Source organism: Plectrocnemia conspersa, unplaced genomic scaffold (assembly GCF_051122295.1).
Source record: "Plectrocnemia conspersa isolate PC_06_02 unplaced genomic scaffold, ASM5112229v1 ptg000010l, whole genome shotgun sequence".
Classification (NCBI taxonomy): domain Eukaryota; kingdom Metazoa; phylum Arthropoda; class Insecta; order Trichoptera; family Polycentropodidae; genus Plectrocnemia; species Plectrocnemia conspersa.
In genome coordinates, this window is record NW_028277174.1 from 17,425,897 (window position 1) to 17,450,977 (window position 25,081).

The 25,081-nt window shown below is 28.0% G+C and overlaps 1 protein-coding gene and 1 long non-coding RNA gene across 2 annotated transcripts in view; one reads left to right on the forward strand and one right to left on the reverse strand.

The window, feature by feature from the left end:
• The first annotated feature begins 8,874 nt into the window (after positions 1-8,874).
• Positions 8,875-12,791, forward strand: LOC148230793 (uncharacterized). The gene is made up of 3 exons (XR_015810977.1): positions 8,875-11,172; positions 11,253-11,296; positions 11,378-12,791. It is a non-coding gene; the product is annotated as an uncharacterized LOC148230793 (long non-coding RNA).
• Positions 12,792-15,050: 2,259 nt separating this feature from the next.
• The window catches only part of LOC148230794 (limbic system-associated membrane protein-like), a 217,070-nt gene continuing 207,039 nt past the window's right edge, over positions 15,051-25,081 (reverse strand). The window contains exons 9-10 of the mRNA XM_088194479.1: positions 23,299-23,487; positions 15,051-15,510 (exon numbers count right to left, since the gene is read on the reverse strand). Of these exons, the coding sequence (XP_088050605.1) occupies positions 15,215-15,510; positions 23,299-23,487 (485 nt within the window). The 3' untranslated portion in view covers positions 15,051-15,214. The remainder of the gene's footprint in view (positions 15,511-23,298; positions 23,488-25,081) is intronic.

Genomic DNA, 25,081 nt, shown 5'->3' on the forward strand with positions numbered 1-25,081 from the left:
ATAACCTTTATTCGATGGTTTTTACCACTTGACACAATCTAATTAACTTTTTTAAATACAAATATTTATAAACAATCAATTAAGTGAAAAATATCCGCACAGTTTGATCTTAGATTCTGTACTGTGCTGAATTTCGCTATAAAATTATAACAAAATTGCAACAATATAATTTATTTAGTTAATGAGATTATCGATTGTGTTTTTACATTGCATGCATTTTATTTAATCTGGATTTTTATATGCATACTTATCGTCACGTTTCTGACAATAGTCATTTCAATCAATTGAGGTTATCGCTTTCTTACTATGACTGTGGCATCTATGTAAACTCAAGGTGAAAATAACAGGAAGATTATGCACTTGGCTCCTAGTCGGTCGGCTAAGGACGTTTTAATATTTGTGTTTTTAATGTCAAAACATAGAAATGCGAGGTTAACGGTTATTTTTAACTACTTTAAGAACTATGTTTTACTTGAAATTTAAACCTAATATTTTCAGAAATAATTAAATAATTGATCATTTTACTTTTGGCACGTTTTGCTGTGCAGCGAAAATTTTTTAAAAAGTTACTATTATTTATAAATTTGAATTTGTAAATATGTAAATTTTATATAATGATTTATAATATTAAAAAAAATACAAGGTTAAGTCAATGTTCCAATGCATTTTATTATAGATTTTTAGAATTATATACATAGAATTTTATAAATGGTCTATTTTTTATGTATATAAAATATTTATTGAAAATATTATTAAAAAACATAGTCTTAATTCTACAAATTCAACTACCAATCAATAATATGCGAAAGACTGTTTTGCACAATGTTTTATCGTCTTGTCCTCGAAAAAGAAAGCAATTACGCATAAAAAACACGCTTCTATAAAAGCGTTCATTTTTTTAAATTGTTATTTTAAGTTTCAAGAAATGAAAAGCTCAATTTAAAAATGCTTATGCTTTATTGTCTAAATATAAAATAATATAATTTAATAGAATTTAATATTTATTATGTCGCAGGTTGCTTCTAATATTATATCATAATCTCAGGACGATAAGCCGAAACCCATAGGCTAAAACGCAATTGGGCTAAGGCTTATAAAACTTCCTCAAGCTTTATCTTGAGCCGACACATTCGGATAGCCATAATTTAATTCAAGATTCGATATATAGAGTAATTCATTTGGACAGAGACGTAATAGCTTGGAGTTTAACTCAAGTCCACCCTAATCACTTGAGAAAATTCTATTGTGACCGCGTTGGAATTTTACCTAATAAACATAATTAAATATTGCATATACGCTCTGTCTGTCACATTAATTATTTAGATAAAGTATATTAAACTACAAAATTATAAGAAATGATTAATGTTATGTACAATCATTTTTAGAGCCACGCAAAATGGATAAAAGTTATGTTGAAAATTATGAAATATGAATTTGTTTAATAATGATAAGTTTAACTAAATTATAATTGAGTTTAAAGTAAAATTTCATATAGCTTTGAAATTTCTGTTTACAATTTAATTATAAAAGTCATATGAAAATGCATATTTTCACAAAGTTAATTTCCACAAGCAAATATGACTTATCCTTTTACGGATAAAAATGATAAATATAGTCAAGTATTTTATAAAACTATATTAAGTTTTTGCATTTATTTATATTTAATAATCTGTACATTGGCAGCTGTCAGTCTAAGGACCACAAATATGGAATAAAGTCATTGTGAATCAAAGAAAGTTATGAGTCATTGTCGCGTTTTGTTGACCTATATGTTGGCTGTTTTCCAAGCATTTCCTGCCGTCTCGGAATTTAGCAAAATATGGCAAAACATTCTTTGTCATACTTGAATATGTTTTGGTACACGGTTTTGCACAAAAAATCAAGCTCAAATATTTGAGCATATCCTTAAGACGTTTGTCTGAAATATTGTCACACGCTGTAAAGTTTTGGGCTAACGCCTGTTAGCTACAGACAAATGTCATATTTTGAACACCTGCTAGTATTATCTATACTTTAGTATCGACAATACTACAGGTTTTATATATTTAAACTTTTCTCTATAATAATATAAAAGCAATAATACTAATATAATAGCAATCGACTTATAAAATGAAAGATAAATAGTAATTATTGTGACTATAGAACTATATTGAAATTTTAGAAAAAATATATTTATTACATATTTGTTTTGTAGTGATCGATAAGAAATTTAGGGAAAATAATATCATATTTAATTTTTTCTCAGGAAATTGTGGAGGCGCATTTAAGTATGTAAGTTAGTTTACGCGAATATTTTTGCGTATTTTACTAGTAACTATTATTTTTTAACGAAGCGTGAAATCATAGCTTAAAACTTTATGATATCTTACGTTAAAACAGAGACTTTGATAAAACAAATAACAAGTAAATTAAACAACATTTACTCATGTTACATCTTAAAGTAAAATAACAATTAGAACAACTTGAACAAGCAAGTTTTATTTTCTGTGATAAAAAATAAAAATTGCTTAAAATTCCCAAATTATCATTGACATCTTTAAAAAATAATTACTATTAGTTCATATTCAGCAATTTGTAATGAAAATATTGAATAATTAATCTCATGTATATATACTTCATATAATAAACTCACAAAATAGGGTCTACTTAAATTAACTCTATGCTTCTTCTTTGTTAACCCTTATCCCAATTTTTAAAATGCATGAAAATTCATGAACTATAGAGTCGTGGGAAAAAGCCATTTTCCATCTGCGTGTTTCTGTGTGCAAACAATGTGTGAAAATTTATAGTGTTTTTAATTTACGGCCCACGTATGGCCCATTATTCAATAATGCAATTTATACTACACACATTCGATCTGAACGATAGTTTGCTCGGTCGTCGAATAAATCGCGTTAACTGCTACGACCACAATTTTACCAAAACACGTTACCGGTCGTTAATTGTATCATGCCGTTGAACAACATAATCATATTACAAAGCATGGGGGTAATCCTTTGAACTGAGTTTAGTAATACACAGAGAGTTACTTAAAGTAAATAATAGAAATACAAGTATGTGTAATCTATCTCCAAAGATTTTAAATTAGGCTTTTAGATGCTAAAGACACTTCTTTAAATAATTTTTAATATTTAATTATATAATACTGTATAGAAATATATAACAAATCATTGACAATGTCGCACGAATTCCCGATTTAATACGTTATTTATAAAACATAAATAATTGAGTAAGGTGACTAATATCGTTATTGACTTTCTTTGAATTGAATCGTCCTTTTCAAACAATACCCAGTTACAACGGAAAAATAGAGGGTAACTGGGATTAAACCCTATTATTAAATTTTCTAAGAATAGTTATAAACTTGTTTGTTTACACTAGCTACCAGTATTTCGATACATTAATTATTATTTTTAAATGCTATAACACAAAAAACTTTTCATTACACCATTATGTATATAAGAAAATTACATTTAATAAATGAAAAGTATAAATAATTACAAGAGATTTACTTGGACCAATAATTTAATCTCAAATAATTTGTACAAATTATTAATTTTTTTTTTAAATACATAATTGATTGCTAAATATTAGAGCAATTTTATTATCTTATATTAACGGCTTAGCACGATTTTAATTATTCATTACGATATTCATCCATAAGATTAGGAAAATCTAGGAAAACTTAATGTGTGATAATAAATCTAAGCACTAACATTTATTCCAACTCAGAAGATCAAATATTTACTTAGCTCAAGCATGAAACATATATTAATAACATTGCTATTGAATTTAAAAGCTAAATATATATTAAATTAGGAGCACAATAGCAGAAAAATATAATTGCCACAAAACGAACCACTTAAATAGTACAAAGGATGACGCTCTATATACTTTGCTACGTTACGCGGACCCAAACGGAAACGGCAGTACTACCAATAAAGTAAAAAATCTCTTAAATTTGTACTAGATTACTCATTTTTTTAGATAAATGCGAAAGTTAACAATTACTATATAGTAAGAAGTTTATAAATTATTAGCTATCTTGACAGAAAATTTTCCATATTTATTTTAATTTATCAAGATTACATTGTTATATTTATTAAACATTTAAAAAACTTTCTTTATCTCTCATTCTATCTCTTCATCACAGGCTGTATATTAAAAAACAAAATTAAATCATTAAGCTATCAATCGCAGACTAGATTTGACTTCGCATTAATGAAATGTACATACAACTCTAGACTTTTATTATAATACTGTTTATTTACCTTATTTTGATTTATTACGATATTTTATTAGTTAGCAAGTTTAATTTTACGACGATATTTTATCCTATTAAAATTACATACAAACATACATATATAATTGTAATGGTTAAAATATATATGCTCTTTAAATTAAAAAGATCTGTTCTATATGCCTCTGATATCATAACAATGTCTAGTTAAAACGCGTCTAGACGAGTTCTGTACGAGTGTCCGAAACATTTCTGTGCGTTTTAAAATTAAGGTCAAAATGCTAGTATGTCAGAAATACGGACATCTGATGAACACGCACAATTGTTTGTAAACATTGTGATCATACTGTATTATCGGATTTTTCCGGAAATCCTCTAGTTACATATAAACACAATAACAAATAAATAAACGTATCCTATTAAAAAATATTGATATATTTTTAAGAAAAATACTTGATATTCATATAAATTATTTTCAGTATTTATAATTTATTTTCAAAGTGAATACATATGAAATAGGTTCATTACTTTGGTAAAAGACATTTAAAATGTAAATCAATACTGACTTATTATTCCACAGTACTACTGTTCTTAACGTCTGGGGATTTCGCAAGAAGATTGAATGAAAAGTGGTTTACATCTAATTATTTGTGAGGTTATAAAATATATGTTTATTCATAACTTTATTACAAGGGTCATAATAACATTATGCATGTGTGCATAACATATTTGTGTTTTAAAGAATTTCAATCAATAATTAAATAAAAATAATATTTTTTAGTATCTTTTCTTTCTTATGCTTATCCAATACAGTTAAAATACAGTTTATCTTCACGTCTGCTCTGCATGTTTGACACGCACTCTGACGTAAATTCATTTAAGAAATCATTAAGAAACGATGACTGAATGCAATCACAATATGGTGTTGATGATTTGTGCAATTTACATGTACATTTTTGCAAATGCATTTTAGTGCTTTGTTGTTATTATTCTTGCCAAGGATTTCCTCATTTCTTAGTACGCACGATCATGCATACACCAGGTGATAACAAACGCACACTATGTACAAAGTGTCATAAAAATACACATATATACACTTCAGTAGATTAGTATCTATATGTATTAGCATGAGCTGTTCAGCTGATTCATTTTCTTTTAAATATTTTTAGTAACACTCAATGAAAATTACATGTATGTATAAAAAAATCATATGTAATTAATATCTGGCAATTCATTATATATTTTTTTATGTATGCACCAAAAAGCAGGTAAATATCATAATAAATACAAAATTATAAAAAAAGTTATTAATTGTATAAAGATTAAAATATTTTAATTTTGGAGAAATATGAAAAAATAATATTTTATTACTATATATTGAGTAAAATATTAACATCTCGTTATCTATAGTTTTAGTATTCAAAATTGGTTTGTTACTACGCTAGAAATAATTTAAGGGTAGCTAGGTATAATAAAAACGAGGTGTGAATTTATATATTGCCATAATTTATACAATACGTACAAGTTTATGAAAGAAAAAATAAACCACATTAAAATAATATATGTATATGTATTTATATAAAAAAACTGTGAATATATATTTTTTTTATTTATAAATTTGGTTTGATATTTATTATCACTAATATGAAATGTTGTTTAGCAGCACTTTGATCTGATTTTAAATATATTTTTTAGTTAGTAGTCAAAAAATCATAATATTTAGTATTATAAAATCTTTTTAGACTACTACAACAACTATTAGTTTGGAAAGAAAGCGTGCTAGACAATAAATTCTATCTTGCGCATATAACTATTGTTATTCGACTCTTTGCTACCGATCGCCGGAGTGGCTATCTGGACCGTTACTATTTAGGCATAAACACATTTCAGGAATGTGTACAAGAAGCAATGAAATTGGCTTGCTAACATCCTCATCTGCGATTTGAAAGAATTGTCTCGAAACAGCATTATAAAAAATGTGAAACTTGATAATAGAAGAGAAAACGCTAAGAAGACGACACGAATACGCTACGTCATAGCATCAGAAACGAGCCAGAAGACTGCATAGATCAAATTCCAAAAACCATTACGATAGTACATCACGGAAAATACCACCTGCGTCGCGAAATCAAAGCCGACAATAATACAACTCAACACGCCAACAAAGATGAAGTTTAAAAATCAAACCGCTTATAATTATAATCACCATAGTGAAAACCCAAGGTCTTTGAAGAATATTTTAAAACATTTCATAATTTTTATGAAAAAAGTAGAAATCGCAAATATAATAGCCTACCATTTAATTGGTAATTACTAATGCCTAAGGTCATCCGCCATGTGACTATAATGAAAACTTAGAATTATTGCTATTTACTACAAATTCGATCTTCATTATATAACAAATATATCAAAGTGTAATACAGTTTTTAAAATGTATTATCTACGAACCATATTAAAGCAGGTGTGTTAAAGCTATTAATAGACAAATCGTTGCTAACGCAATTCTGTAAAGATCATGACATTTATCAAGTTGTTAAAATATTGTTAATACCTAGAGTGAAATTTGAATGTATACGACGAGTAAAATATCGAATAAGCTCATTTACCTTAGTCAAAAATATTATGTAACCTGAAGAAGTTGACGATGACAATCATATATATGTATAGAATTTTAGCTGTGAAATTTACGTGAGCGCAATAATCTGCTCACCATTATATAAGTTTATACAACTAAAAACATTGTGATTATTTTGTTAAAAATAATATTATTAAAATTTACGCAATTATATTATGCATTACTGGTATTAGAAAAAAACTGTGTTGCTAGGAAAAATACTAAACTGCGCATGTAGTTGTTATTGATTTTGTTATTTATAACAATGTGTTGTTTTGCAACACTTATGTTTTGACAATATATATTATGTTTTAAAAGATTAGTCATAATAAAGTATTTTTAAAATATTGCAGAAGGTCATCGTTAAAATATGTTTAAAATTGAAGTCATTTTAATAACACTAAAAAATGGTGTTTATGTATGTATATGTTATAATTTCTTTTTAAATTCAATTTTATTTTAGTGTATTTAGAATATATACATATTTATGAGTGGTTGTATTTCAAGAAAAAAATTCCAGTTTTGGTAAACGACTCAAATATCACTAAACATCTAATGTGGATTTCTTCCATAACTGTATTGGAAAGATTCCATATTTATATTAAAATTTTCCATCTATTGCGTCTTTGTTACGTTCCTTAATTATACTTTTGTTAATTTTCAAAGGCAAAAGGTGATGTAATGCACAGTCGTAGTTGTTATATTATCGCCATCGTTAATTATAAAAGGAAATCGTTTACAGTCCGATAACGTGATCACAAGTTAAACATGCATAGTGCGAATGATCACCAGAAGCATGCGGTGTTGCAGCAAGTTGAACGTGATCTAGTCGCATATCTTACGGTTTATTATGACGCGTTATATTTACATTATGATTCTGTAAAGATTAGACACGTAAAGTAAAGGTGAGTAATCAAGGATGCGCTCGTAATCTAAATTATTATGATCAGTCTGTTTCATTGCACATTACACGTACTTATAAAATCTGACGTGTTCAGGTTATTGTGTCTTTGTTACATGAAAAAGAATAAAACATATTAAGTCTAACTGAAGTAGGCATATAAAACGAGTTCCTATTCATATTGCAACAGCCCGTTGTTGTATTATTGTTAGCTGTGTTTTCGTAGAGCAGCTGGGATATGATATGATGAATTTGTGATGGTGCTGAATTATTTACTGATGTGGCTTATGTCGATGCAGTGTCCTGGTTCGTCTCTGTTGCTGCGACTCCGTTGCGTCTCTTCTGGGGCGTCTCTCTTCTGTGAGCAAATGTTACATATTTTATAATGCTGATTCGAGAGCTCTGGCTAATTGCAGATAAAGATGCTTACGGGCCAATTGCATTGCTTCTTGGACACATCCACGATATGCGTTTACGCCTTAAAAAAAGTCCATATGGCTACTCCGGAGATCAGTAAATAAGGGCAAAATAACAATAGTATAATGCGCAGTGTAAAAAACCTTTTTTATTGTGCTTTCTTTAAAAAAAAAGAGTAGTTTTTCTCGGGAACGTCTCGGAATGGAGGTCATTTGTTCAAAACCATTAAAATGACATCTAATTAAAACAATTGGTGCAGTTTGGCAAAGCTCTCACATGTATACCATTAACTTGGGGTTAAAAAGCTAGAGAAAGAATGCTACGATGAAAAAAAACACTCAACAATAACCTATTTTCTTGGTCTTGACGTAATACAACTTGGTCTTAACTAGCTAATATTTCAAAACTGTATATACTATATGCAGTATTGATATTTTAAAATTAAATTTTTAGTCTGAGTTTAAAATAAATTCAATATATAATGTTATTATATAAATATACATATTATTTATTACTATAATAAATCTATAATGTAAAAAATAAGCAAAACCAATTTTTGTTTAGGTAGTGATGTAGTATAACTATTGCCAAATGTGGTTATTTGATAGAACATTATAATATAAATCTGTATGGGTTTTTTTCCACTGAAATTACATTTGATATTAATATTTTTAATTTCTGTTACGTTTATGTAAAAACTAGCTGTCGGTACCTCACTATCGTGAGGTACCGATAGCTAGCGAGTGTGCGAATACCGGACCCTCAACTTTTTGGGTTTTAAATATAATTTTTGCTTCGTTCTGATTTTTTTAAATATTTTTTTAAAATTTAATGGTTCAAATTGGACATTACTATTTAGAATTTTCAATGATAGACAAAATAGTTCAATCTATAAAAAACTACTTGAAATTTTCAATTCATTTGAAAATAGGTTTACAACTTGACTAAATATTTCTAGAAGAAAACATTTTATATTATTTATTAGATTTACAACGTTAGATTTTATCATTATATTGAAACTTAGATATTTAATGATAAATCTAAATATTGTATATCATTTATGAATAGGTTTAAAACTTTTATTATATAAAAATAAATTTTAAATTGTACTATGAAATTTCAATACAGCGAAACTCACGGAACCAATGAATAAATTTTGGTGTACTGAAAATTCGTTATATTGAATGTAAGGAAGATGATATATTTTTATTTTATTTTTAATTACTATATTACTACAGCATCAAAATAACCTCTTATAAGGTTGACAGATCGTTTTTTTCCTTGTTTAAGGAAAATGTATGAAACACAATAAAATTTGTGAAAAAAATGTTTTATAAAAAAGTTTGAGGGTCAACGAAACACCTGTAATGTCGCTTTTGAACACATCTGGCACACCCCAAGTCAATGATGAACTGAATTCTTAGAAATATTTTGTCAAGTTATAACGTCATTCTTAAATTCGGAGCAAAATATTTTGTTATACTGAGATTAGTCTTCATTACAATGAAAACATTTTGTATGAAAGCTTTTCGGGGACAAATTAAAGATTCGTTTAACTGGGAATTTCGTTATTTCGGTATTCGGTACAAAAAAATATCATTGTATTATTTTTTAAAATAGGTTTGTAACTTTACTAAATATTAATAAAACAAAAAATATCAAAATGTTTTCAACATAAAAAATAATATTAAAACGTAACATTTTGTATCATTTAAAAGTAGGTTTACAGTTTAATAAATAATAATAATAAATAGCATCGGTAACACATCCGCTCAAAAATATTACTGATATGAAAAAATATTTTGTTACACGTTACTAACGCAACAACACAATCGATCATATATAGTTAGTGCAATGTGAGTGATTATAAGTCATTGATTGTGTTTTAGCGTATTTTAGGTGTTTGAGTGTCAGTTTTAACGCTGCATAACACAATTTTATCATAAATTTAAATTTTCGTAACAAAAAACTTTTTGGTGACACCATAAGTTACTTTATAATAAAAAAAAATATTTCTATGTTTTATGTGTAAATATAAAAGTCAGTTTTTAATTACATTTACTAATTAGAAAGAAACAATAAACTAAAAATATCAAGCATCTAATCTGTTACTTTAGACCAAAAGTGCGCTTTAAAAATATTAATAATTTTGAAACCTTTGTCTTTTTTGATCAAAAAATATTTTGATTTACATCTTTTTTAAAGTAAATGTTTTTCTGCGCAGCATTATATATTTTAATAATTAATGAGTGTAAAAAGTTTTCACTATATTTAAAATTAATAATAAGCTAAAGATATTTAAAATCTATAATAAATTATTATTATTTAAAATCCATAATAAAATAAAAAAGATTTTTAATGTTTAAAAAAATATTTTGAATAAATCTTGAAATTTTATTCTGAAACTTTTAATTTAAAAAATATTTAAATTAGTGTTATACATTTTTGTGTAGTTTACTTTTAAAGGCGTCAGTAAGAGGGATTTTTGCAATACTGTGCGCTTAGTAGTTGGTTGGTAATGAATAGTACTTATTTTTAAACTTTGCCCCTTTTTGTTGAAAATATTTTTTAAAGCAAAGTCTTAAAAATTCTCTAAAAACTAAAACTTTAAATTGCCAACGTTCGCCAAAATTTTGGTACATATTTTTTCTGTATAGAGAAGCTAATACATATCCACATTATTTTTATTATATTTTAAATCTATAAACTAAAAAAATATTTTAAAAAACATTTTTTTTAGTATTTGATGATTTTTATACATATTTTAATAAATGTTTTACAATTTAAATCGTTAAAATCAATTTCGCTCGTTAAAATCAATTTAGTTCGTTCTCAAGCGCGGGACTTCCCAAATTTGCTTTGACAGTTCTGTCACATCTGGCAAGCGCTCGCTGTGCCGGCTGCGTAATATGTTATAATCGCGGCACTTTTGTTAAAAAGTGACAATTGAAGATGATTCAAGTGATGGAGCATTTGAAATTATAGACAAAACTATAAATTGTGGGTGTGCCAGTAAGTGTTTAGTTATAAATGAATAATATAACACGGTTATTCTAACAAAATTACTATTGACTTTCCAGGATCTAATATTAAAAGACAAACAGCGGTGATTTGGCAATTAAAGGTATACATACCGAAGTTAATTAAACATATTACAATGCTAGTAATAATAAAAAATATATGACATATTGTGACAATTTTGTAGAAGATGAAAAGATGCCAATCTACATGTTTAATCCTCTACAGTACATCCATCAATTGTGTTCTTTGGTTGTCGTTTAAATTTAATTTATGGATTATATTAGTAGTAATAATGTGTTCAATGTTTACTCTTGATAGGAGTCTTATTGTTTTTTAATTATTTTTCAGAAGCAATGATGGAACAATTTGATGACCTATATGGCTACAACGTAGAATTGGTATATATAAACAAAGAGTTAATCTTCTAATGTTGAAGTCACTGTCAGCAAGTATTATCTTTTTATAAAGAACATACTACATAAGTTTGATGTAACTGAATATCTTAAATTTGGCTATTCAGAAAGAGGAATGATGGCACAGAACAAAAATTGTACATATTTTGCCACATCGGAATTAAAAATAACCCACTCTTAGATATTTTGGCTATCGATTATTCCAGGTATGCAATCACATATTTATAATCATTGTAAAATGTCGTTTATTAGATAACATCCAAGAAACTACACATTTATAAGCTGTCCGACAGCGCCGATTTGATCGACATTAACTTTCAATCCTCACATATTAAGGATATATTACACATTCATGTTTAAAACATAACTGGTTAATTTAAAATTCTTAAAATCTAACGTATATGTGTATTAAATCGGAAAGCAATGATAATGTTTATGTAATATAAAAGAAAAACTCACTTTCTGGCCTCGGAGCCCGGCGACGGGATTTCAAAATTTGAAGATTTCATTACAAAGATTGTTTTATGATTGTTTATCTAATTTAATCAATGTATTCTTCTTATCCTAAACACATTATGTATATATTTAATTTTCATAGTTATAACACACCTAGTTAATTTGCAATCCGATTATTTATAAAAGTAAAAACTCACTTTTAGGCCTCGGAGCCCGTCGCCGGGAATTCAAAATTTGAAAATTTCATTACGAAGATTATTTTATGATTGTTTATCTAGTTTAATCAATGTATTCTTCTAATCCTCAACACATTATGTATATATTTCATTTTTATTCAGTCAAATGACGAATTAATGAAAATTATTGTCGCGTAGCAAAATTTTATTATTAAATAATAATTATTTAAAAGCGTTGTCACGGTACTGTCTATTTGAATTTGAATGCTTATTTTTCATTGGTCGAAGCTATTTGAATATTTGAATGCTTATTTTTGATTGGTCGAAACAACAGAACGCATTACCGGCGGCTCGAAAATCAATCGGAACAAATTCAATTTTAATTTTTATTATTATTTATTATTATAATTAAATATATTTCCTTTGTTTACGTGTATTGTTACACACCGTTCATACAAAGCGATACGATTTACAGAGTAGATATTTGAACGGAGAATGTTTCGTTTAAAGTTATGCGCGTCCGGAAGCGGAAGCGGCTTAGAACAATTATATATAAGATATTATTTTGGACAATTTAATTTTTCGCATGATTTTATTGTTACCAAAGATTTCGGTTTATATTTAAATGTAAACACTAATCGTATAATATAAATTATAAAATCGATTATGACTAATAACATATTATTGTATTATTATATACTGTGTAATTTGGTATTTAAATTGTAACCATTAGTCTTTTTATATATTGATATTTTAATATATGCATATCACGTGGTAAATATCCTGTAATAATATTTATAATTTATGTTTAGTTATATAATTTATTCACTTTTCATATATAAAATGTAATAGATTTTTTTTTCTAACATATATATTTTTAAGTTAAAATTTAATTATTATTGTGTTATCCAGTTGATTCGCTTTATAGCAATGCAATATATGAGATATCATATCAGTCAGCAAGGTCAGTTAATTTTTATAGACAGTTAGTTCACAACCCATGTGTATTATAATTTCGAAAAATAATATTATTATCTGATCAATATTATTATTATATAAATAAAAAGAAAGAATAAATATTGATGTATTCAGGTGAAAAAAATAATAAATTATACTATATTTTCGAAAAACGTTTTGTATTTTTTTAATAATATTTTACACTTATATGTGACAGGAATGTATGTATATATATAATAATATATTGTATATATGTTTGTATATATATAAGAAATAAAATTTACATCCATTTTATTGAAAATCAATCTAAACAGTATTTGTACAATAAAAACGGATTTTTAATATGAAGTATTAGGAAATATGATTTACTAGCTAACAGATTCGATTTTTGTTGTTGTATGTATATACACTATAAAATCAACTACATATACAAAGACCATAGAATGAGTAAGTGGAATTGAACACAAATGATTTGGACACTTAATTATAATGTCGTTATTTTTTTTACATATAAATAATATATTATATGTTTCATATATATTATAAAAGCCGCATAGACATAAATCATCTATAATATAGTTATAATTTAAATATATACTTATATAAACAAATCAACAACAAACGTAATCTATACAAAAATATTTTATAAATATTAATTTTTCAGTAGCATAGTCCGTAGATATTGAATAATGTAAATTAAAATTGATTGATCCGGGTATTTATACTTTATGGTATTTACAATATTACGTTTTATTAACATAATTAAATAAATAATGGTATACGTATTATATATGTTAGATATAGAATTAACCAATTCAAAACACATCTATAAACTTTGGTTAAACTTTAATATTATATAGTCAAATCTTTGGTACAGCCGAAAATTATATTTATCATTTGTATTTATATATTGGCTTATAAAATTTGGAGATAAATCAACGTATCATCATATAATAATGGATACGTGTATAAATATTTTTTAATAATATTAAATATAACAATTATTACAACAATGAAGCCTACTAAATTGTGGAGTGAAAGCAAAAAGCAAACGTTTTGATAGTTAATATGTTACGTACATATTGTTAAATATTATATCATTTAAATATACGTTTTCAATACACCTCATTCGTTAAATAAATTATAAGGCGACTTTACATTGATTTCCGTCGATCTTTCCAATATACAACTAACTTACTTCTTAACGTAAACGAAAAAAATCTATAGGAAAGAGTTTCGTTCAAATTGAATAAGAACGATAGGGTGTCATCAGTTAATGACAGATCCTGAGAAATATTTTATTTTCACAGAAATGTCCAACGATTCGTAAAACAAGAAGATAAATCAAACAGAGGTATTTTCCTTGTAAACATTTGTATAAAATATAGCGCTTTAATGAATGTTTACTGTGGATAGGCGTGTCATAAACGAGCCGACAAAAATATATAACAATACAAAATCGACACCCGAGTTTTACGAAATTGACTAAATAAAATACAAGAAGATCCCGACGTTTCAATAAAATATCAAATGCGATTTTATTTTAACATTTTTAAGTTACAATCGTATTGCTATGTGTCCTACGCGCTTAAACACTCGTAGGAATGCAGTCGTATTGAGTTCTGAAACTTCAACATTATCATCGTTTTTATATTTTCACACATCACACCCGTTTGCCGTTATATAGGTAACATAATATACACAAAAGTTTTCTAACATTAAAAATAATTATAGCAAAAAAATATGTGTAATCTCAATCAAACACTGTTAGTGTATTTTACGTCGCTTCACGTATTTTTTTAATATATAAAATAGCAGTTGTTTGATATAAAATAAAATGCAAAATTGTTCTTCAAGCCACTTCATATAAGGTAAGGCTAAAAAGAAACAGAAGTATCTTTTTAGACTCGTATTATAAAGTCAAACTCGCGTGGCGGAAGTGCGTTTGTTATTAAAATGTAATATATAGTAATTCTCAGTATTGTATGCTGTATAAAATCGACTAGAGTTGTACAAGAATTAACATCTCGCATATGACACTTGATTGTATTGTTTGAAATAGTCATAGTTGAAAGCTTTCCGCTTGACTAGATTTGTTTGCTGACACACAGAAGCTATCAGGATTGATAAACAGCCGATTAGGGTCAACAATGTGGGTGGTGGAACCGAAAGTTTGGCGCCGTTGACAACCACCTCTTTTTCGGTCGTAAACAGAAACGATCTGGAAGGATAAGAGTATCCTGCGGGATTACGCGACATTACGCGCACCGTGTAATTGGTTTCTGGTTCGAGACCGGTCAGCACAAATGCAGGATCTGAAACAAAAATAATATTATATTATTTCATTTAAAATGGTTTATGATCTATCTAAAAATCCGCAGATCCTTCGAAACAACGTAAATAATAAGATTTAAGAACGATTACATAAAAAATATTGTTGATCGTATATTAATTTTTGAAGATGTGTAAGTTTAAAAATATTCCAACTGTTGAAATAGATAGTTATGCATATCTAGAATACATATAAAATTGTCTTTGTATATCATAAAATATAAGTATGTTCAATGAGGAAAACTGGTTGTATAATTGACATTTAAAGGTAAGTAATATATTATATATTTATTATAAAACTGAATTAATAGTCCGAATCATACTTTTACATTTTCTGATAAACTAAACTTATACTTCAAGAAGTGGATAGAAGCGACGAGAAGTTTCCATTAACTTAACGAGTCTATTGTTGGTCTTATTGATGAACCTGTCAATTGATTGATCATTTTTTCAGATCTATTATATTATAAGTTTATCGTGTTATTGATATAAACGAAAACAAGTTAGCGATGAATTTTATTATTAGTTTTAATTTTCACACAAAAGAACCATTGTCGATTTTTATATAAAATGAAACTATGGTACTATTTAATGCGTAAGTTAAAGAAATTTTAAGTAAGTATGTTATGCGAAATTCCATGCATTTCAACAATGTGGTGATACGAGGTGTGATAAAAAATACTGTGAATAAATTTTTATAGCAGCAATTGCTGACGCTACATCCATTTGAAGTAATAAGTCCGATAGCCTGATTTGTTGAGATAGTCAGTGTCAAGTTTGAACAAGTTGTGACTTGTTAGCCGGCTTCCAGAGCCGGAAGAGTTAGTGGATTTCGAACAACGCGTTAACATTAAATTTTGTTTTAAGTTGCAAAATAGTGCCAAAGAAGCTCATGAAATGTTAAAATCAGTGTATGGCGATAATGTAGTGACTCTGAAGACTGTTTGCAAGTTGTAAGAACGATTTAAAAGCGTTAATGAGTCGGTTGAAGACGAGCAACAGTCAGTACGTCCTTCAATCTCAAAAACAGACAACGTGCAAAATGTTTCAAAAAAGGTTCGCTTAAACAGGCGATTGCCTATTCGAGAGTTTACCGAAGAAATGAACATCTCGTATGGGTCAGTGCAAATTATTTTAAGCAATACTTTACAAATGAGACGAATGAGTACGAAATTTGTTCCCAGACTTCTGACTGACGAACAGAAGGAAAATCATGTGTCAGTTTAAACGGAATTGAAGGAGCATATTGATGCAGATCCGGACATTATGGCCAAAATTATAACTGGTAATGATAGTTGGATGTATGGCTATGACCCTTAGATGAAAATGTAAGAGTTCCCAATGAAAAACAAGTGGTTCTCTTCGCCATAAGAAGGCACGTTAGTCAAAATTGACCGTCATGGTTATGCTAATTGTTTTTAGTAAGGGCATAATCAGTGGTGTAGCAATGGGGGGGGCGGGCCGACCCAGGCGGCACTTGCTTGGGGGCGGCATATTCGCGATGGGATCGTCTAGTGTGGTTCTTAGCCCAGAATGCACTAAAACATACATAAATCTACGAATAACAAGAGCTTAATAATAACCAATTTATTATTTTAAGAAATGCTGATTTTATGATCCTGCTAAAAATGTGTTCCAAAGGAACCACTGTAAACTCTAAATACTACAAGGGCGTACTGCAACGTTTGCGAAACTTTTTTCCTTTCGCTTGCTCGCGTGTTAAGTGACGAGAGTGAGTGAGAAATAAGAGCGTGCGTTCCGCACGCCCTTATATCTTCGATAGTAAATTGGATCACTATTACGCTTTAAGAAATTATTAGACCACGGATTTCAGCTCCGCCTGTTGAGCAGAAGATCTACTATCGAAGCGACTATAGCCTGTAAGCTTCAAGACTATCAACGTCTTAACTTTATTTTCTAAGAGCTCTGCGAATAAATTGGTGGAATACATAATAGTACATTAACTAGAAAGGACAATGATTGCCAATATCAAATCTAACAATTTCGCCTCTCAAAGAAAAAAAAAACTGTCGAAGCGTGAACGTTAGTAATTTATTCACTGTTGGTTTGGACTGCGTGGTGAACATGTACCATTTGTTTGCCATCACTGGCGGTCAGCAAACAGCGCTGCACGCTCGGGTCAGTCGAAAATGCATAATCCAGATTTGTGGCCAACTTTATAAACAACACATGCGGCCAAATGTATCAAGCTCCGAATTATGGCATTGATCCACATTGCGCCCAAAGCTAAAACGTATCATGTCTGTGGGATGACAATTAAAAACTGCAAAATTTGCAACATCACTATTAGCGATGTTTATTTTTTTTAGTAGAAAGCTTTTATATATAACTATACAATTTATTATTGGGTAATATTTATTGACTATTTGTCTTATATTATAGATAAAACAATAAGCTCTCTACTCGTATTCAAGTTATTTTTAAGATTATTATCTTCTCTATAAAATTATCGCTTTGTTCTTAAATATATTTTAATAAAAACGATGATCGTAAAAGTCATAATTTGATTTAAGTTTTAAGTTAGTAGGACATATGTATATGTATATATAACTAAGTGGCATGTATGCATATGTGTCAGAAAATTCAGTGCTTATTTTTTTATCAATTTTGATTTTTAAGATGTCGTCAGCTATTACATTATGTTAGACAAATTACTATGTAACATTAGAAGTTAATAAGTGAGCTTACTAAGGAAGTTAAAAATAAAAAAATAACAGTATTTTTTTTTATATTAAAACAGACTTATAATTAAAATATCAGACTCACAAAACAGAGAAATGATTGTAGTTTAATGATCTCAATAATAATCGACCGACGCGACGCAACATTGACCGTGATACGAAACTAGTTTTGTTATGTAAAATTATTTTATTCTGAGATGTACGTATTTGGCATGATAAATTATATTATTTTATTAATTATCTGTAGAATATGTTGATTTTAAAGACTTCTGGAATATATAAGTAATAATATATATAGATAGGTATTTAGCAAAAAGGGAAGTAAAAACTTATTTTAAATGTGTATCTATTTATTATTAACTTTATAGCTTGTTAAAATTTTATTAGATATCTCAAACTTTTCATTAAAAGCTAAGTAAAATTCACATATCATTAATTAATAATTTATGTATATTTTGTTGTTAATTTACTGAATTGAATATATGCATAAAAAAATATTAAAATATAAGAATATATTAAAAAATGCTTGCACAAATGTATTTGAAAATCTGATTTTTTAAACGTTTCACAACCGCTGCATAAAAAGTATAAGTCTATGCCAGATGCTTGAAAATATGCACGCTTCCTTAAAACTTTTAATAAAAGTCAAAAGTATTTAAATGGCAATAATTTGTCTACGATTTCTTAACTAATTTAAACGAGTCCTTATCCTTGCTTTGGTAATTTAAAAGCTACATTAATAATCAGATAAAAAGAAAATGCTCTGCGTGCGAATCAGCAGATTACAAAAATGTACACCTATGCTGGCTTTCCACAGAGTTACGCCATAAATTTACATTTTGGCAAACATAAATATTGATTTTTTAAAAATCTAAGAAGGATCTTGGTCTTTATATTGTATAAAAGTTAAGAAAAATTAAAGTAGCAACAGCTTTTAATAAATATTTTCTTTATAAAATTTGGGTATAAATTGTTCCACTTAACGATCATGCAGTTCTCTGTTCAGATAGTATGTTCAAAAAATTAATCGTTATTTTTTAATAATTCAATTGCTTAGACTTAGAGAAAAAACAATATTGATTGCTTGTTTGATGCCCCATTGGCAATTAAACAAACATGGGCATAAAACGGAAAAATCTTTTCTGCGGGCAAAAATTTTTTAACAGAAAAAACCCATGGAAGGCTCATTTTACTTTACATGGTATGTGCTATTAAAAAAGTTATTTTAAAAATAACGCTTGATAATGTATGTAACTAATATGTTTTAATTAATACTACATGTTTTACCATTCTAGAAGTTCTTTTATATTATAATTACTAAACGAAAGCAATGAAATATATGTAATCTATGTATATGAACACAATTAAACAAAGAATATGCATTCTAGCAATTACATCACAAAAATAGTTATTAAAAAAAGCATCTTTTGTAATATTTCTTATGAGTTAAAAATAATTTTACTTTAAAGCTTAATTAAGAGTTTAATAATATAATCAATAATATAAATTATTTTTAAGTATACTGTACACAAAAAAGTGTTTTTGACTAAAAAGCGATATTGCGATTTGTAATACATATTAATCGAGCTGAAATATCTTAAAGAAAAAAATGTATTTTATTGTTAAATAGTGTTATCTAAAATATATTGTAACAATATTTAGCCTTTTCTTCCTATGCACATTAATAAAAATTAATTAAAATCCACATTCGAAACTCGCGCTAGAGCTCAAGAAACTTTCGTAATTAAACGTCAAATTGGCGTTATTATTCGACTAAGATTCAAGAGAAGAAAACTCATTTGTTTGACGAGCCATCATGTTAATTTTGGCTAACATGTTTGCCTAATAACCAAAAGGGAGAAATTGTGTCGCGGATTGGAGTCACTTACAAAATTACTAATCAACGACACAAATAATTACTTTTACCCATCGCTCTGGAAATGTGAGATGTTTTATTAAAAATGTATACGAACTTACGCTAATTGTACATGCAAACATGTTTGTAATATTTCAATAATAAATTGCCATGAGATCAGATGCAATGAGGGTCCAAAAGTCCCGAAATCTGTCAGTTTCACGCAGAAACACCTGGTATTTTGCGTTTTAACAAATAAACACTTCAGCTGAGTGAAGTGGAATTATATGTAGGCGTATAAAGATAACATTTTAATATTCGTTGATAGGAAAGGTTGGATGATACATTGAGATACATATACTATTTTTATTTAAATACGTTTTAGAATAGTAGTGAAAATACATTTCACTGTTGTATTTTGTACAAAGAGGCTAAATTCGATTAGACGCTGCCCCAGATCGTCAAAATTGATTAAAACAGCAAATGCCCAAGAAAAAAGTAGATTGAACAAGGAATACCAATTTCACGGTTTCATCAACCGCCTTATTTACTTCACTGGTTCTTCGTAAACAAGTTAAAATATACAGTTTAAAGATAATTAATTAAAAGTATGTAAAAACAACTATGTATATAATATTTTGATACACAGCTTAAGATATTTATCCTTTTATTTCTAAATATTTATTTATTAATTAATAACGAGCACAATTTATTATTTTAAAAGTTTTTCACGTATTGAATTTATTTAGAACCATTAAAATGAGTATGCATTTATATTTTGTGATTTTTTGTATGCAAGATTCGAGATAAAGTTTTAAACAACAGTTTTGCTTAAGTTATAGTTATGATATTAAAATTTTGTATTTTTCTTGCGACAATATTGTTTTACGCGATATTTAAAAAAAGGGTTTTTAGAATCATATATCAGAAGAACTTTTTAAATTTCAAGAAGGTAAATATTTTTTATTTAACTATTGTATATAGTCTAAGACTAGGGTTCTCAATTATTCGTAGTTTTTAACTAGTCGAATATTGAATAAATATTAGATCAAGTATTCGAATATTATAATATATTTTTAACCCCCCCCCCTAGTTTTTACCGATAATAATTTATTTAACCAACTAGTACAAAAATAATTAATCGCTCGTAAAATATTATTTAGTTATTTTTTATCGATGTTTAATAGTTATTATTATTATTAATTATGTTTTTAGGGGTTAGGGACCTTAGGCGTGATTGACCATTTGGCCAATGAGACTAATGTAGAATATAGTGAGACTTTTATTGCAATATTTACATATGTGCGACGGACGATTATTGGCGAGACGTGGAACTGGTACAGGTGATGTCGGTGGACGATCCTCGGGGTTCTTGTGGCTATTTTCAGCGAGTGTCAAGAAGCAGTTTCTCTTGCAGCGATGGTCGTTTGGGAGTTCCATGTCGACTCTTTGCGTCTGTCGGTTGGGCGCGTCTACTGGTCTCTTAGAGTGGCTACTGGTGATTCTGACTTCATGACTCTCTGACCCCTCTCATCGGAGTTCGGGCTTATATATCCAGGGCTATAAGGCTTGCTGGCCAATCGCTTATATGTAGCGATCTTCCAGCCAATCGCTGCAGTCGCTTCGTAGAACGGCGAAATAAGTCTACGCCTTTAGAAAGCGACGTTCGCACGTCGTATTGCATTTTCGGAAATGTCACTGATGTGGTGATTTATGATATCCGTGACCGTTTCGCCACAAAGGCATACTCTTAATGACTAGTAAACTCGAGGTCTGTGTGGTCCCTCAAATCTTTTACGCTATTGTGTTGTCTCAATTGTTAATAAATGATCGTTTTTGAGACAATGATTCTTTCGAACGTAGTCATCTCTGTGTGGTCGCTACATTTTCAGAATATTTAATTTTTTTAAATTTTATAAAATAGGTATAATACAACGCTGTGTGAATTACTGATCAGTAAAGGCGACAAAAGGAAAATGCTTAATTTATCATTTTGCATACTTTTTGATCAGGGGCGTCAGATCAGTTTTTTCTAGGGCGAAGCAAAACTTTAAAAAAAATATATATAAATTAAAACCCCTCTTCAAGTTAAAAATTATTAATTTTTCTGCTTTGGTTATCCTCAGTGTTGCTACATTTTTATAAAATGCGCCACAGACGAATTTTTTTTTCAATAAAAATAAATATGTTTTATTTAACGTTAGATTTTTAACATTAATCTATGATAAAAAAAATTAAATTTTTTTTTTCGTATTTTTAGTGTTGAATGTAGCTTACGTAATATAATGAGATGCAGTGAATTTGATTTTAATTCAAGTACGATTTTTTTTGAGAAGTGTTTCATTATCTCGTATTTTAACAAATGGCACATGTGTATGTTATAGGCAAATGCAGCATCCAAATCAAAATAAATAAATAAGAAAATTCATCATGTACTTATACAGTAACGGAATTTAAGAAAATATGATGAACGTGTTCCATGATCCACAATAATAAAAAATAACCTAAAACCATCGTAGGTTTTACCGAAACTGTACATTCGCTAATGGCTAATTCTACAAAGTCAAACAACAAAACGACCATTTAAATTCTCCATGTTTTCCATGTTTCGGCACTTGTTACTTGGGTATATTGAGAGAAAAAACGACTACACGTGTTGCTCAAGTATACAAATTGTTTCTTTCTAAGATATTTTTCAAATTTAATTTGAGATAGTATAAATAAATATTCGATTGGGAACCCTATGTAGGACTCAAATGCAAACCATTGATTTAACTGGGCACGTCTCTTATCTTATATAATTTATTCTTCTTATTTCGAGTGTGTGATTAAAGAAAGTAACACATTATTATCAATAATAATTTAACGTTTACCTTTCAAAGCGTTAATATTATATTTATAAAACCTAATTAGTTCAAATATAATATAAATCGCTCCAGCAGTTCGAATTAATACAACTCTCAGCTAAACGATTTTAAGGGTCTGAATTGTATTTTAACAATGTGAAATTCACAGTTAATATTCGGCATATATGTTTTGTACGAACGTCCATTATAGTATTACCTCAAAATGGTTATTAGAGCATTTCAATAGAGAACAAGCATATTGTTTTACATGGAATTACTGTTAACATATATAGCCGATTTATTATTGTTGGCCTAATGTCATCATAGTTAAATATTTTATTATATATTTAATAAAAGAAAAATAATTACTAGCGTCTTGGATCTTGAAGTCAAACTCATTGGCGTTTTTCCACAGTTCTTCGTTGATTTCTTCTGGCACTTCTGTACTGGAAGATGTAATCAATTCGGTGACGTCGTTAGATATTAGCTCTGGTGACGATTTAGGCACTGAAATGTTGTCGAGTATTGTCGGAGCTTTCATGATTTGGAATTTATAGCCTGTAACAAATTAAAAAACACATTATACATATATTTTGTTAAATTTATATATCAAAGATTAAAATAAAATTATGCAAACGCAATAAAATCCAATAAACTCATTTTAAAAAAAAAATTAAGTTTAAAAGGGTCAAGTTTTCCTTCATCGGCATTAAGACTTGTAAAAATTAATTTACTTTATTAACCTCAGGCTTTTTGATTGTTTGAAAAAAGATTGTCAGATATTACAGTTAGGGTTTAATTTATTTAGAAAATTTTCAAGTCAGATTAAGAAAAAAAATATTTAATCTAAAAACTCATTAAACAGTATTTTATTTTAATTTCACTGCACAATAAAAAACATGTATAATTAATTATACACTAATTTTAACTGTATTATTATTATTTTTTAAACAATCAAAAATATATTTCGTACCGTTTTATGGGATTGAAAATTTACTAGATTTTCTGTTATGTGAAGAGATAACAAGCTAATATGCAATGCTTCGATGCATTCCACAATTAAACAGCAACAGCAGTAATTTATTTCTTCAAGCGAATAATTTTTAGCGTCTATTTCTCGTCACGTTTTTTTTACATTTACAAACGCGTTATAAATTAATGCGTCTTAATTACACGGCGCTGCTAAAGACCCCGTTTCGCAATAATTTTACTCAAGTTTTCCGCCGACGTCAATGAAAAAGCGCTCGTCGTCATAATCTTAATTCTCGCTGATTCTCCTTTGGTACGAATTTTCAACGACCGTAATTTTTCTAACCATTCACGTCGCATAATTGCCGTGATCTATTATTACCACTTTATTCCGGCCAAACGACCCAACTTATGCCCCGAACTCTGTAACGGTTACAAATTGCCAGTCTTTGTGTTTCCAACCCACAAGATTCAATTAAATATAGTTTTAAAAAAACATACTAAAATTAGTTGAAAACCTGCAAAGCGGGATTGACTGTGAAAGCTTTTCACGATATATACCTAAGACGTATTGTTAAGACTATACAGTTGATGTATGTCTTTCTAGGGTGTCGTTATATCTCTGAACACCAAGATTCTAGAGTACATTACAATGGCGGTGCTTGACATTTACTAACGAGCAGACGGAAGAGATCACACAAATAGGTGGATGCACTTCCTAAAATATATGTGTTAAATTATAATTTTGCTAATATCTCACCCGTATATATTTTAACTTTGATTACTCGTAAAACAAGATTTAATTCTGAAATTATGATACATTAATATGTGTGGAATTACATACTAATATTATTTTTACCTTAAATTTTGACTAAAGTCATCGATTTTAAGCACTTGATATACAATTACACAATACATATATTTAAAACTAAATTATAGGCATTAGATTATATTTATTAAAATATAGTATTAAAAATCTTACAAAATTGTGTTTACTCTTATAAAAGAAATATTTTTTTATTAAATTTTTTTGATTCGTATAAATTACATGTATAAATAAATTTATTTTAGCAAGTGAAATTACATACCGATATTAGAATTAATATATAATCTGCCAAAATTATCTCAGTTACTGGTTTGTGAACGTATTGTAGTTTAACCATTAATATTTATATTGTTAATG